This window comes from Pongo pygmaeus, chromosome 6 (genome assembly GCF_028885625.2).
Source record: "Pongo pygmaeus isolate AG05252 chromosome 6, NHGRI_mPonPyg2-v2.0_pri, whole genome shotgun sequence".
In the NCBI taxonomy this organism is placed as follows: domain Eukaryota; kingdom Metazoa; phylum Chordata; class Mammalia; order Primates; family Hominidae; genus Pongo; species Pongo pygmaeus.
Window position 1 is genome coordinate 48,252,423 of NC_072379.2, and position 16,000 is coordinate 48,268,422.

A 16,000-nucleotide genomic window follows, 5' to 3' on the forward strand; every position below is an offset into this window, starting at 1 on the left:
AAGCAAGACCAACCAGATTTAAGAAAGATCAAATTTAATTTAGATCTACTCCTTGATTCTCATGAATTGATTGAATCTCTTCAGGGCAAATACCTGGCCTCTATAGAGAAATCTGGAATGATTTCTGCACTGGGAGAGGAAACTTTCAGATCACTAAGGGCTTTGTGGGGCTGATATCACTAGCTGAGGTACTGGGCAATGTCTCCTGTGGTTTCACACTTCTTAGCGATTTCCTTCCCCAGCGCAAGCTGGGCTGCCCCAAACTTCAGCAATGTAGAGAGAGTGCAGTGGTGGTGGTGGAGGAGGCAGAGTGGGTGGTGGGAGGGCGCTGATGTGGCGGATGGTGTTTTATTTTCTCAGGCTTCTTTTGTTTACGTGCTCTGGCAAATGTGGTTGATTCATGGAAAATGCTCAAAGTCAAACCGGCCCCTACTGGTTGGGGCTGTGCACGGGGTGGCTAGGGTGTTGTAAGACAAAACGAGGACAGTTAAACCACAACCAACTTTGCTCACTTTCAAGAGCCCACAGCTAATGGAAATAAAATATCCATCTTCACACATACAAGATAACTATCAAACACACTCCACGCTGTGGGTAGGTGGGGCTCCCTGCATTTGATATTCAAGGTTCATTAGCTACTAGATGAGTTGGGAATCTGATGCCAAGGACTGTTCAGACACGGCACCTTCGGTCCACTCCCATGACACTGTCTTGAAGAGCAGAGGACATCTTGCAGCACGGAGATGATCCTAACATTCCACCCAGTATCTGTACCTTCCAGAGGCACCTGATTCAGACACTAATACCTTTGGTTTCATTTCCTCAGTGTAAACGGGGTGACACAAGACTCATGAACCTATTAGCACAGGTAGATCATAGATGTGGGTAACAGTGATGTGCTTCTTTCTCCACAGGAAACCAGGGATATAGAAGCCCTGAGTTCAACTGTGTAACGAATGTCATAAATGGAATCATATCAAGTCCCTCTACAGAGACAAAATGATTTCAGCATCAACCAGAGCAAGGATTACTAGAGGACAATAACATCAGATAAACGAGTGATAAGGGTCCGTCAGAGGATTGCTCAGCAATGTGGGCATAAAGGACAAATGGCTCCACTCCTACCCCACCAAAACATGGCAGAGTGGGTGCCCACGCCCCTGGGCTGAATCTATGCAGTCCCAGGGGAATATATAACTCAATCGTTGAGATAATCACTGTAGGCTCCCACGGTCTGACTTCCTAGCATATTCAAATACTATACCTCATTCCTCTTGGTCTGTGCTTAGAGAGGTTAAGACTTCTGAGCCAGACTTGGCTTCCTCTGAGGATTGGCAACATCCTACTGGTTCACCCAGCATGTCTGGGTGAGAGCTCCTTCTCAGGTTAAATTAACAACCTGATTGGCAGCTTAAGCATCATCTATGGGGTTGGTGTATACGCAACTCCAATCCTGAAACAGGAGATTCTCACTCACATAACACCATTGAGTTCTAAGGTTTTAGTCTCAAGGCCAGATATTTGAGATTTTCCTCGCCCCTTCTCCACTATGAGACGCTCATCCTGGTTAGACTCCAGCCTCCCAGCAAGCCTCCCTGTTGCACTGTTGAGATCTGATCTACTCTTAGAACAAGCACAGATAGAAGTAACTTGATATGCACAAAAGGTCAGTTTCTACCCAAGCCAGCATCATCACCACTACAGGCAATTAGGTTTTTCTTCAATGACACAATGAATGATGAAAGAAAACTAATAGACATCCTGACTTTCCATGAATCAAGGGGAATATTCATGTTTGAAAAAATAGCACACAGTATAATTTAGTTCATTTTAATTGAAATTGGCTGAACGCAAAGGAAACATGATATGAATGGTTTAAGTCATTTTGTGCATTCAAAATAAGAGTATTTCGAACATTTCAGAACAATCTCTCAGAGAAAAACATGATTTCATGATAAAAATAATACAAATGTCTGGTGACATTTTACATGTATTCGCAATTCCTCTTTCTTCCCCTTTTGCAAGTCCAACACTTCAGGCCATATACATAATGCAAAACAAGAAAAATAAAACTAGCCACATTGACATATCAGATTTTATTACACTTTTTAAAACTGTACAAAGAGCACATGTGCATGAGTTAAAAAACAAGGGAAATGTAGGGTGTTAAAAAAGAAATACAAAATAAATCTGAGACATGAAACAAAAAAATTCCATTCTGTGAATTGAAATAAAAAGGTATCTTGCTTACTAAAAAAGTGTTACTTCAATATATTAAGTCTTTTGATTAGGAATACAGCACAAGACTTTCTTCACCTATTCGTTAACACATCAGACTCAGTCTCACTGAAGAGAGGATGAATCATGACATTACCTTACCAGCCACAGGCAGGCAACTAAATGTGCATGGATATGGTACAATGTCTGTGAGGTATTACAATAAATAAATCTTTATTAGCTGTTCAATAAAGCCAGCAGTGGACGTCACCATTTCAACTTTACTGTCAACAGGGAGACACCACTGCCTGCCTCTTTTTGCCTCGATGACTTTCTGTGAGGGTTTTTCACACTTAGAAAAAGAGAGAAGACAAAAGTATTTAAGAAATAGCATTAAAAGGCAAAATGCCACGGTCACCTTACATGTACATAAACGTCTGTGTGCTGAAGAGGGGCTGTGACAGACACATGAAGGACCATGGGTGTGGTCACACTAGAATTCATGTTAAAATATTTCAGAAAAGGCTCAACTACCAGCATGCCCACATTTTTGCTTTCTGTCTACATAACTGTGGTGGAGAGATGCGGCTGAGGTGTGCTGGGGGCTGAGGAGGCAGGCACTGGGGCTCCATGCGCCATTACCTTGGCTGCCTTTCCCACCCAGCCAGCCTCTATCCCAGCTTCCCAATGACTCACAATCTGGCAGCTTTTTCCTTCTGTGGTTAAACTGTCAGGCAGATTTGCTGCTACTACAATTTACCTCAATTGCCTTCTATTTATGAGGTTAAAATGATTTTCTTTGATGACTTAAAGGGATTTAACAATGTGTTCCACTTTGGAGCCCATTAAGCATGACTGCTTTGGATGTACAGCAGCTTTCATCTCAGAGGCTCCAAAATCCTTGAGAAATATCCCAGTGAGGGGCTGCAGTGGACCTGGTACCAGACAGTGTGGGCCTGAGCCCCAGTGCTGCCAAGTCTAGCTGTGCAACCTTGGATAAGTGACCCATTCTATGTCCCTGCTGCTTCAAATGTAAAATGGAGATGATGACAGCACCTGCGTCTCACAGGACTGCTGTCCTCTTAACATAGATTAGTACTTGTCATTAAAACACTGATATGTGACTGGCATGTAGACATTCTGGCCAAGTAAACTAACATAAATTCATCTATATTCTTTAGAAATTTAGAAATCTGAGGTATTTTTCAAACCTTATAAATGTATACCTACATAAAAAATGTTAAGACACTTGGCATTAATAAAATGTGACTGATAAATTCATGCAAGTAAGACAAATCTGGCTATCCTTACACTCTTATTCTTTGAATTCTACTTTGACTCTACTCAAAGGAAATCTCCATACTTAACTACTTTGTTGTTACAGTTTCATTTCAAACACTTACTTTAACAAAAGTAGTACTCATAGTTCTAAAAGTGGTTTCTCACTGTCCTGTTTTTCTTCAGCTTCTTCAGATCCTACGTGGTGGAGAAGTGGACAAAGAAAAAGTATTTCATTCCATTACAGTAACAGACTATTTTAAATAAATATGTTTAAAATTATAACATATACACATAAAAACATTAAACATATGTTTAATCCTCAAGAGATTTAGGTTAACTGCTATTTGAAAGTTTTACTTTATTTCTTGTAACAGGAAAACCTTTAAACAATAATCTATCACTTACACTAATCTGTCAAAATGGATTTCACTTATGTACTAAGAATATCATGCAGACCAATAATTATTATCAATCACTATTCTTCCTCTGCCTCTTTGCTGACAAGCTTGTATATATTTTTTACATGCAAAAATGTTGAGCTTGGTACAAATAATTGAATCTAGGTGTTTCTAACAATGGCTGTGGCAGATGAGCGAGAGAGCAGTGAGAGGGCACTGTGGCAGTGACCACTGTCTGGCCCTTCTGGATCAATGTCTCATGAGCTTCAGGATATTCCTAGATTTGACCTGGTCATTCCACTCTGGAATCCTTTCCTTAGGATAGACCTATCCCTGAGGAAATAATCCTTATTATTCATTATGTAGATTTTCTCTCTAAAAATTAGAAAAGAAAACTAAGTGTCTGAGAATAGAAGAAAGGTTAATACCATAGTTCCATAAAATATCTTGTATCCACTTAAAATTATGGTTATATAGAATTTATAACATGAAAAATGCATACGCTGTAAGGTAAAAGCAAATGTATAGCAAATAAAACTTTATATGCCATGAGATCACATTTGATAAAATTAAAAACCAAATATATGTGTGCAAACGAGAAAGAGTAGTTTTATATATTTTTCTGGATATTTTAACATTTCTACAATAAACCTGAATTGACTTTATTAATAATTTTTAAATTATATTTTTAAAAAGCAGAATATGAATAATATAGGCAGCATGGGCACAATGATGTGAGATTAAACACACACACACACACACACACACACACACACACACACACACACACACACACACACACACACACACACACACACACACACACACACACACACACACACACACACACACACACACACACACACACACACACACACACACACACACCCAAGAAAGAAACTAAACTGTCAACACTGATGTTACCAAATAGTTTGAAGGATACATGATTTCTAATTTTTGTTCTTTCCACTTTTTTAAATGCATGATTTTCATAATCAGAGAAGGGGAATAAAAAAAAAGCGGAGGAGGCCCTGAGAGAAGACCAAAGTAGTGGGTGAGAGATGCCATCAATTCACACGTAAAAACTGCAGCCTCTCTCAACTGCGCCTGAACGTTGTTAGACAACACACTTTAAAAAGGACCTTTTTTTTTCCCCTAAGGAGAATGTCTACCTGAATTATAGCCAAGAACAAATTTGTTATAGGGAAAGAATGCCTGATAATCTGAAGAAAACATTTTAACCTGATAAATGTCACATGGTTAGGTTGAATTTGTAGTAAAAGGAATAGGTAAAGACTTAACTGTTGAAGGCTTTGCTTTCTACCCTAGTAACATGCCGTCCATCCTAGAGACAGGAGGTGGTGAGCTGCCTGTCCTCACTGTGGAAGGAGGCTGGGGAAGATAGTCACACCAGATCTTCCTGTTCCCAAGCTCACTTCAACCTGCTAGGCCAGTGGCTCTGAAACCACAGTGAGTTGCCATGTCTTGGAATTATTTGGGAGTCCTAAATAAAGCTAAACCCTTAATTAAAACATAACAATATGTCTTCTTTACATATTTTAAAACTTCTTGCTATGGCCAAGTGAAGAAGTCAATAAATCCTCTCCCTGAAAAGCACCCCCAAAATGTGGCAAAATGGGCAAAACTAGCCATCTCACCACTGGAGAAATGACCAAAAGTATACAACAACTGGAGAAATGTTTACGTTTGAAACACTGCAGAATTCAGGGAATAGCAGTCGTGTCTTGCCTGGAGTTGCTCCTGTTCTTCTCCAACCTCCCAATACCCAGCTCAATGGGCATGGAGGTTCTGCTAGGGTGAGGCAGGCCATGGGGACTGGCAGTAAAGCTACTCAGTTGAAGGGAGATCGCTTAGTTTGGAGTGGGGAGCCACGGTCATGCCCAGTGACACTGACGGTGAAGTGACAAATTCAGAGGCAGGTGAGCAGAAAGGGCCAACTACTCTGGGAGCCTGAGTTGTGGTCACCACTGAGACAAGCATATGCCCAGCTGGTGTTGTCTCCATGCACAGAGGAGACCCAAGAGAGCGCAAGCCAGCCAATTAGCCTGAGCTCTAAGCATACGCACAGAGAGCAGGAAAGGACTTAGCAGAAAGTAAAAGCTGGGGAGGACTTGAAAATGGCCTGAACTCTGAAGGTGCTATCCAACCTATGTACATTTCTACCTGGCAGAGGATGGAAGCCTTGATTCAGGTATTTGAGTGCAATACTCTGTGTAATCACTAGGTAGGCTCTGCCTAATCAGTAGGCTCTAGACATGGGTAACTCCTAGGAAGCTAGGCTTAAAAATATAGGCAAGAATTAATGGACAATAAAACAAAAAACTGAGAGAAAACAGAAGCAGCCACACATCCCAGGGTGTATAGATTTCACAGATTTGACACAGACGATTTACTAAACAAATAAAGAGCAAGAACAGCAATGTTTTAGGAAAAAAATCAGAATCCAGAGTTACTTTATTTTCAGCAAAATACTTTTCATCAAAAAAAAAAAAAAAAAAAACAAGATAGGTAAAGAATCAAGAAAGTGTGACCATTCCGAGGAAAAAATGACAGTCAAAACAAAACAATCTCTGAGTGAAAGAAAAAGACTGAAGAAAAGTGAAGTGCTCAGAGACATCAAGCATATCAACCAACCATGTAATGGGAATCCCAGAAGGAGGAAAATGTCAGAAAAATGTTTGAAGAATTAATGGTTCAAATTTCTCAAATTGGCTGAGAAATATTAATCCACACATTTTATAAGGAGAATAAACACAGATTAGGATATATACAAAGAGATCCACATGCAGACACATCCGTGTCAACCTGCTGAAAGCCAAGGAATGCATTCAAATGAAAACACAACATATCAAAAGTCATGTGATATCACTAAAGCAATTCCTAGAGGAAAATTTATGGCTTTAAATGGCTATATAAGAAAAGAAAAAAAAAGTATCAAGTCAGTCATATAAGTATTCATCTTAAGAAAGCAGAATTAAAAAATAAAAATTGGTTTGGCACAAAATCAGTTTATAGTAAACTGATTTTAGCAAACGTGTCAAATCAGTACAATGGGGAAAGGCTGTCTTTTCAAGAACTGGTGCTGTTCAACTGAATATTCAAAAGCAAGAGAATGAATTAATCCCTTACCTCCTCCATATTTGAAAATCAATTCAAAATGTATTGTAATCTTAATTGAAAGATGTAAGACTAAAAAACCTTTTAGAAGAAAATGTAGGAGAAAATCTTCATGTCATAGAGTTAAGGTAAAGAGTTCCTAGATATGACCACAAATATATTATCCATAAGAGAACAAATTCATAAACTACACTTAATCGAAATTTTAAAACTTGTGCTTCAAAAGACTCTATGAAGAAATGAAAAGACAAATAATAGACTGGGAAAAATATTTGTAAATCATATATGAAAGCACTTTTATCTAGAATGTGTAAAGAATTCTTACAACTCAATAATAAAAAGACAACACCATTAAAAATATGGCAAAAGACTTGAGATAGATTTTTCTCTAAATAAGACTTATGAATTACATATAATAGAAACATGAAAAATATCTCAGTATCACTACAAACATACAAATTAAAACCACAATGAGATACCACTTTAAACCTGCTAGCCTGGCTACAATCAAAAAGACCCGATACTAAGCATTGGTGAATATACGGAGAAACTGAAATGCATGTACAGTAATCTCCCTTATCCCTGGATACCTGAAAGCGCAGATAGTACTGTATCCTATCAATATTATGTTTTTTCTTATACATACATACCTATGAAAAAGTTTACCATATGACGAACATGATAAAGTTCAGCATATGATTTTTTTTTCTTTTCTTATTAAGTTGAGAACTGTCACCTTTTCACTTAAAGGAAGCACTTTATGGTTTCTCTTTGGCATATATGAATTGTCAGAATTACTACTTTGCCATTTTTAAGTGAAATAAGGATTACTTGAACACAAGCACTGTGATACTGGGATGGTCAATCTGATAACCTGGATGGCTCCTAAGTGACTACCAGGTGGGTGGTGCACGCAGTGTGGATCTGCTGGACAGAGGGATGATTCACGTTCCAGACAGGACGAAGCAGGACAGTGTGGGATTTCATCATGCTACTCAGAACGGCACACAATTAAAAACTTATGGACTGTTTATTTCTGGAATTTTCCATTTAATATTTTCAGACCTCAATTGACCTCAGGTAAGTGAAACTGTGGATAAGAAGGGACTACTGTACATTATTGGAGGGAACGTAAAATAAAACAGCCACGATCAAGAACGGTTTGACAATTTTAAAAAAAGTTAAACAGAAACTTGCCACATGACCAGCCACAAAAAGGAGCAAAACACTGATATATGCTACAACATGGTTGGTCCTAAAACCTTATGCTAAGCAAGAGGCTGGATGCAAAAAGCCATGTATCATATCACTACATTTACATTAAATGCCCAGGAAAGGTAAATTTGTCAAGATACAAAGAAGATCAGTGGTTACTTAGGATTAGAGGTAGAAGTGAGGATTAACTGCAAATGAGCATGAAAGAAGTTTTTCAAGTAATGAAACTGTCCCAAAATTACATTGTAATGTTGATTAAAAATTTATAAATTTACTAAAAATCACGCAATTATACATTTACAATGGATGAGTTTTATTATATGCAAATTACACCTCAATCAAGCTTTTTTAAAAAGTCAATATTATTCAGTATCCCTGGCAATGACTTCAATAATTTTCAAAATTTTAATTAAAAGGTGGAAAAAACGGTGTTTCAAATCTATTCACTACACATACGGCGATCATAGAAATGATCATCTAAACAAGAACACTGCTGAGAGATACAAGGGCTTCTAATAATAACTATATGGGGCAAACAGAAGAAGGCAAGGCTGCTGCAGGCAAACCAGGATGCATGGCTACTCTGGGGAGGTGGCAACTTAGAATTGCAATGAATGCCTTATCTAGACTTGCACAGGACAGGTTATATTATGCAATTGAGCAATTCCTCATTTTAAGTTAATCTTTCCATGGTTTAGGAGGTGAAGAATTACCCTTTCTTCAGCTTCACAACTGGTTCACTTATGCTCTCTGACCACACCTAATTTCAACGCAGTCATCTGAGAGAGGATCATGCTTCCTCATTCTTTCCATTTAATACAAAGGGATGCAGGATGTGGTCTGATCAACAAGCAAGCCTGCAAACAAACTATTTTTATATCCTTTACAAGTATATCTAATAAACCGTGCTATCCCTGTGATACTAAAATTCAGGCTGCTCCTTTACAAGGAAAAATGCTAACATTTTTGTTTATGGTACCTCCTATTTCTTTCCATTTTCTTTTCATCCCTTTCTTCAACAGTTATAAGTCTAATATAAGCCAGGTACTGTATTAGGTGGTGGAGGAAAAAGACAAAAAAAGGCACGTTAGGCCTTTTTCGGACACCCTCATGTATACCAGGGAAGTCAGTGCTGTAGCAGGGCAATGGCAGCTTAGAACCTCAAGCTACTGAAAGGCTTCAATTTTTAGCTATTGGCATAAGGGAAAAGCTTTGCTCTAGAGTAGTCTTTTTTTTCTAGGTATATTAATTCCAGTAACAGTTTTCATTTTTAATTCTTTCCTAAATTGAACATTCAGACAATGCAAATATAATACGGTAGTCCACTCTGCCCACTCCTTCTCTGCCCATTAGTAACCTGTCTTTAGTCAAACAAAGCAGCTACACAGTTGAACACCATGAAAATGTTTTGTTCTTGTTCACCTTCCCAACTCAAGGAAATGGTAATGCTCCAGAGTACCACTAGGTGGTGGTAAATGATAAAGGTAAAATGCAGATGGATCCCATAACTAGAAAGCTTGATGAGGCATGCTTGAGGCCGTGTTCCTCATGTCACTACTATTCTATGTTCTGAACTCTAGTTAAGAAAATACATTAGTACTGAGAACCTGTATTAGTCTTAGAAAAAGAAGTAGAGATGCATGAACTCTAATATGAATTTCCTTTTTTCAAAGAGTAAAGTCCTATGACACAAAACATCTCAATGAAATAATCCTTATGAGGTAAGAATTTAATACTTAATTCTAGTTTTTACTGTTTTAGAAACAGATTTTCTACTAATCCATATCTGTATTTCATCTGGCTCCATGTTTCTGTGTTGTACGCTGCTTTCAGATCCAACACCAACAGTCCGGAATCTCAAGTTACTTGTAGTTCCTCCAGTACACTGATATTTCACATTGCTGTACCTTCAATCATTCAAGGCTCTTTCTGTCTGGAATCTCTTTTATCACTCTGTGTGTGTGTGTGTGTGTGTGTGTGTGTGTGTGTTAAAATATTAACTAGGCCTAATGTAGGGAATACAATGATGTAGTCTCTAACTCAAGTTTACAACCCAGCAGTAGAAACAGACCAGGTCAACGCTGAAGGCAGTGCAGACAACATACGATGACAGGGCTGTAGAAGAGGTTCCAAAGAACATGGTGAGGATGTTCTAAGACTGCCGGGAGTGACGGGAAGGGTAGGCATGGCTGGGAAGAACGTGGGAACATGTGAGCAGACACTAGGATTACAAAGGAGATCATGTTCAGTATGGAAACAGCAAGGTGGACAATAGCTGGAGGGCTCTAGAGCACAGCACTTTCAGAAGAGCTATGAACAGCACACCAGAAGGCAGTCACAAGGTGAGAAGCTAGACAACTGGTGACAGTGTCCACAGGGGCACTTCCAGTCAGGCTAAGATCTGCTGATTTCTTTATCCTTTATGCTACTGAAGGCTTTTGAGCAGGGGACTGGCATGACCAAGTCTATATTTTCATAAACACCAAGAGGCTAATATACTTTAGCAGTTACAAGCATGAACTCTAGCACTGGACCCCAGCTTCAAATCCCAGCTGCACCACTTATTATTAGTGTGATGTTGGGTAAATTGCTTCAGTTCTCTGTGCCTCATTTGCTCATCTCTACATTAGGGATAATACGAGTTTTACATCACAGAGTGGAGGCACTTAGCAAACATCTAATATGCCAGGCATTAAGAATATGAAAATAGGTTAGACACAATCTTACAAGAGATCAGTGGTAAGACACATATTTGTAAAAAATGAATGTAATGGAGGAGTGATTAGACACTATGGTTTGTGATCTGTATCTCAGAAGATAAGCAGACAAGGGAAGAGTAAATGAGTGAATATTAATAAAGCTTAGAACAGCGTCTGACACTTAAAAAGTGTTAGCAATTTTAAAAAGTGTTTTTTTTACCATAGAAAAATATATTTAACATAAAATTTACCACTTTAACCATTTTTAAGCATGCCATCCAGTGCATTAAGTTCATCTACGCTCTTGTGCAGCCATCATCACCATTCTGAGAATTTGACTTCTCTAGGTATCTCATCTAAGTGAAATCATACGACAGTCATTTTGTGTCTGGCTTATTTACTTAGCATAATGTGTTCACAGTTCATACATGTTACAGTATGTGTCAGAATTCTATTCTTTTCTTTCTTTTTTTTTTTTTTTTTTAATAGAGACAAGGTCTCCCTATGTTGCCCAGGCTGGTCTTGAGCTCCTGGGCTCAAGCGATCCTCCTACCTTGGCCTCCCAAAGTGCTGAGATTATAGGCATGAGCCACTGTGCCCAGCTTTCCATTTCTTTTTAATGCAGAATAATATTCCATTGGATGTACATACATGTTGTTTATCCACTCATCTGCTGACAGCTGTTTGATTTGTTTCCACCATTTAGCTACTGTGAATAATGCTGCTATGAGCGTGGGTATACACGTATCTGCTGTAGTCTCTGCTTTCATTTCCTTTGGGTACATACCCGGGGGTAGAAGTGTTGAATCATATGGTAACTCTATGTTTAATCTTTTACGGAAACACTACACTGTCTTCTGCTGGGGCTATACCATTTTACATTCTCACCTGTAATGCACAAGGGGTCCAATTTCTCCATATCATCACCAATACTTATTTTCTGTCTTTTTGTTTGGTTTTGCTTTTTGTAATAGTCATCCTAATGGGTATGAAGCGGTATCTTGTTGTGGTTCTGATTTGCATTTTCCTAATGATTAGTGATGTTAAGCATCTTTTATGTGCTTATCGGCCATTTGTTTATCTTCTTTAGAGAAATGTCTATCAAAACCTTTGCATATTTTTTAATCAGGTTGTTTATTTTTGTTGTTGAGTGTAATTGTTATTTTTAACAGAGCACTCTGGTTGCTGGTTAGTGAAACACAAAAGGCTGTTGCAGAAACTGCAGAAAGTAATGCTGAAATGAGGTTGGAGCTGATAAGAAGTGGCAGGATTTGAATGAGAAAATGGAGGTAGAAATAAGGGAGAGAGGATGGAAATAGCTTAGTGAATGATGAGATGTGAGCCATAAGAACGGGGTGGAGCCAACAGTGAGGCTCTGGTGTTTGATCTGGGCAACTGGGTGGACAGTGCTGCCATTCTCAGACATGGGAGTCCTAGACGGAGGTTGGTTTGGTGATGAACTGCAATAATGAGAGCATTGAGACCCTTCCCCTTCTCTGTGTGTCTTCTAAGATACACATCACAAACCATGGTGTCTAATCACTCCTCCATGACATTTACTTTTACAACTCTGTGTCTTACCACTGGTTTCATGTGAGACCGTGTCTCACCTATTTTCATATCCCTAATGCCTGGCATGTTAGATATTAGCTAAGTATATTGAGAAATAGAGGGGGTAGGGAGAGGGAGGAAGAGCAGAGCCTTTGAATGAGAGATACAAGCACAAATAATAATCAAGTTTTTTACCTGCTTCAGATTCAGGAGGGGAATAAAACTGACCATCAGAAAGACCACCAGGTATAAGTGCTGCCCTCTCTGAAGCATCCTGAACTATCAGGAGTCCTGGAAGAGAAGAAATTCAGATGTTGGGAATGAGGTCACCTTTCTGGTAGCTTTTCGGCAAGATTAAGTAAAATAAAATGGTATTATTATTACAATGAAATACCTTTAGAAAAAGAGGTACTTTAAAATGTTTCAACAAAACAATAAGTTTCATTAACAAATGACAAACAATACTGTAAGGACAGATAGCTAAGCAGTTTAAATAAGTGCCTCATGAGGCTGGGCATAGTGCCTCACACCTGTCATCACAGCACTCTGGGAGGACAAGGATGGAGGATCGCTTGAGCCCAGGAGTTTGAGACCAGCCTGGGCAACATAGCAAGACCCTGTCTCTATAAAAAATTTAAAAATTAGCCGAGTGTGGTAGCGCATGCCTGTAGTCCCAGCTACTGGGGAGGCTAAGGTGGGAGGATTGCTTGAGCCCAGTAAGCCGAGGCTGCAGTGAGCCATGATTGTGCCACTGCACTTCACAAAGTGAGATCCTGTCTCAGAATAAATAACTCAGTATTTACATCTTTCCCTTGTGAGTACCTGCCTTCCTACAAAAAAGCACAATATCAAAACCAAAACACAAAGTAAAATAAAAAACATGGTCAGCTCCTACAAATGGTCTGCTGGCTACATCTGGTTAGAGAGATACCAGATGTAAAGTGCAATACAAGGATGGCCTTTTATAAATATATAAACAACAATCAAGATGACAAATATTTATGCAGCAAGAAGGTTTCAAAAGAAAAAAAGTGTCTTAAAAAAGCAAAGGTAAGAAAACAGGACGTGAACAGCTGAGGAACACTAACACATGCAAGGCCATCAATACTTAAGTTCTTTTGACTGAAAGCTGAGTTAACCTTAGGATAAAGTTGGAGGAAGCACCAGGCCAAATAGCAGATACCAGGTATGTGTGTCATACATGCTACTGACAGTGAAAATAAGTGCTAATTTAAAATTTTCATTAATTGTGTGTTCTGCTTTATTAGTCACTTCGAATGTGGTTTAATCCCATAACCATTCAAGCCTCAGTCACAGTAATAGTTATGTTTTCAACAAAGTTCAGTTTTATATTTATATACAATTAAAAAAGACTTTCATTAGCTTTACTTATAACTTCTCCAAAATACACTTTCACAAAGGAAAAGAGGGCACAGGATAGAAGGTACAACTCGGTCTGATGAATGGGTTTTTAAAATCTACTCTTGAATTATTCTTTTCTTATATATTTCTTCTATGTAAATGAGATTTTCCAAAATAAAACCACTTGCAAGATTATTTTGTATCCTGCTGTTTTTTGAAGTTATAATCATGCTTAACTTTCTGTCAGACACTTTTTTTTTTTCCTATGAGGCAGGGCAAATTGAGCCAGATGACCAGCAGAGGCATAAAAACAGCATGTCTTGAAACTGCATGGGTGTCTGAAATGAGCTTTGATCGTTTCACCTTTAAGATGGGTGGGTGCGGCATGTGGGCTTCCATTAAGGACATTATGTGGAGAAGAATTTCAGCTTGGTAACTTACCATAAAGCTTAATCAATCATTTGGCCTTCCTAGTGAATATTCTGGGATGCTGAAAGCCATGATGAGATTATAGCAGCTTTGGCAGGATTCATGAGTACACCTTGTTAGCTATGACTCAGCTACTCAGAGGATGGTGAAAGGCTGATCATCGCTCTGGCTTGCTGTCATCCTCCTGTGAATAATCTTCATTCTAAACCCACCAATGGTCCCCAGCCCTAGGCATTTAACTGTTCTAACAGCGGCCCATCTGAAGCCACCAACTGCTGTATGGATCACAATGGGAGACTTTGGAGAATCACTGGCTTGTATTTAGAATAGTTGCTTCCACTCACTTAAAATTGGTTTTATTTTCTCTGCCCCTAAACAGCACAGTTCTGTTTATACGCACAAAATGCTTAGTGTCCTGCCTATTGCTAATAGGGAGAAAATAACAAGCTGTCTGGGGAGAAAGAAGTGCTGGCTATTTTTTATTATTGCTTGAATGCCCTTTTCACCAGTGTTCACATTCTCTTCCAGGGGAAGCCTGGCCTGATAGCTGGAGAGAGGAGCTGCTTTCTGTTACTTACCCTTTCATCCACCCAACCCTTCTCTCGATTTCTGCTGTAGCCACTAAAGAATGGAGACCCCACCTCTGCCTAACTCTACCCATTTGCAGCCCCATTCACACCAAGACACCACATCTCTTCCTCCCAGCTTGGTACCCAGTCCGCCTCAGGAGGCTGACTTTGAGAGGAACTTACTGTTTTCTTCTTCTGCTTCTTGAGGTAACACTTTGAAATCCAGGAACCACGTCTCAATCCAGGCAAGGATGAATGAAATGATGGGCAGCACATAGCCAAAAGCCCCTTGAGAGAAAAGCTGGAAGAAAAGATATGACCAGGAAAGGGAAATGCAGTTACCACAAACTCATACTGGACAACGAGGCTTCATCACTGAAGATGGTAACTGTATAGAAAAAGTGGTAGGCCATACCTTCGAAAGGATCACTTTTGCTAGTAAAAAGGCACTGGTCACTGCCGTTGTCAACTGCAAGACACATAATCCAGCACTGTTCACATTAGGCATCTCACACTGTGAAGGTACCTCCCTCTTCACAAGAGACCCGTCTGAGCCAGGAGCAGGCAATGCCTGAAAAACCTGTGCCTAGCCTGGCTCCTTCCCATATCACTCAGTCTCTATCCCCTAGACCCACACTAGGGCAAAACGGGCTTCTACATGTGACACAATCCCTAAATGACTGTGTGTGGTTTCTTCTCCCACATTTCAGCAGGCTGGTGTGCTAGGTAACTAAGTTTTATCCACCAGAAGGTACAATTCCAAAGCCTCTACAAGCACATGAAGAGACCAGCAAAGTGCATAGATAGGGCTCTCGCCAGGGGTTGTGAAGTCCAGAGATACCATAATACCTAAGCCTTGCCACTGTTCCTTCAACTAATATTTTTAACATGGTGAAACCTGACCAAAATGAATACCAATAGTAGCTTGACTGACAGAAGGGAGGACAGGGAACGCCAAGTATCTTGCTCAATAAGTATTAACAAAGTTGCAGACACACACACTCACACAGACACACACACACACACACAGCTGCTTGGGAGAGGAGGCAGTTTAGCATTTTATATTCTGACACTAATTAACTTTACAGGCTCACACTAAGCACTCTTTAAATACCAGCTGACTTCTCCTCCTTCCAGCTTC

The 16,000-nt window shown here is 39.3% G+C and overlaps 1 protein-coding gene across 5 annotated transcripts in view; it reads right to left on the reverse strand.

The window, feature by feature from the left end:
• Positions 1-1,814: 1,814 nt before the first annotated feature.
• Positions 1,815-16,000, reverse strand: part of STARD3NL (STARD3 N-terminal like) — a 60,770-nt gene continuing 46,584 nt past the window's right edge. For 4 of the 5 annotated variants that reach the window (XM_054495778.2, XM_054495777.2, XM_054495776.2 and 1 more), the window contains 5 exons: positions 15,275-15,328; positions 15,043-15,160; positions 12,695-12,790; positions 3,621-3,693; positions 1,815-2,569 (listed from right to left, as the gene is read on the reverse strand). In XM_054495778.2, coding sequence (XP_054351753.1) covers positions 3,638-3,693; positions 12,695-12,790; positions 15,043-15,160; positions 15,275-15,328 — 324 coding nt within the window. In that variant the 3' untranslated portion in view covers positions 1,815-2,569; positions 3,621-3,637. Of the gene's footprint in view, positions 3,694-12,694; positions 12,791-15,042; positions 15,161-15,274; positions 15,329-16,000 lie in introns of all 5 variants that reach the window. The other variant, XM_063667380.1, reaches the window with a different exon arrangement.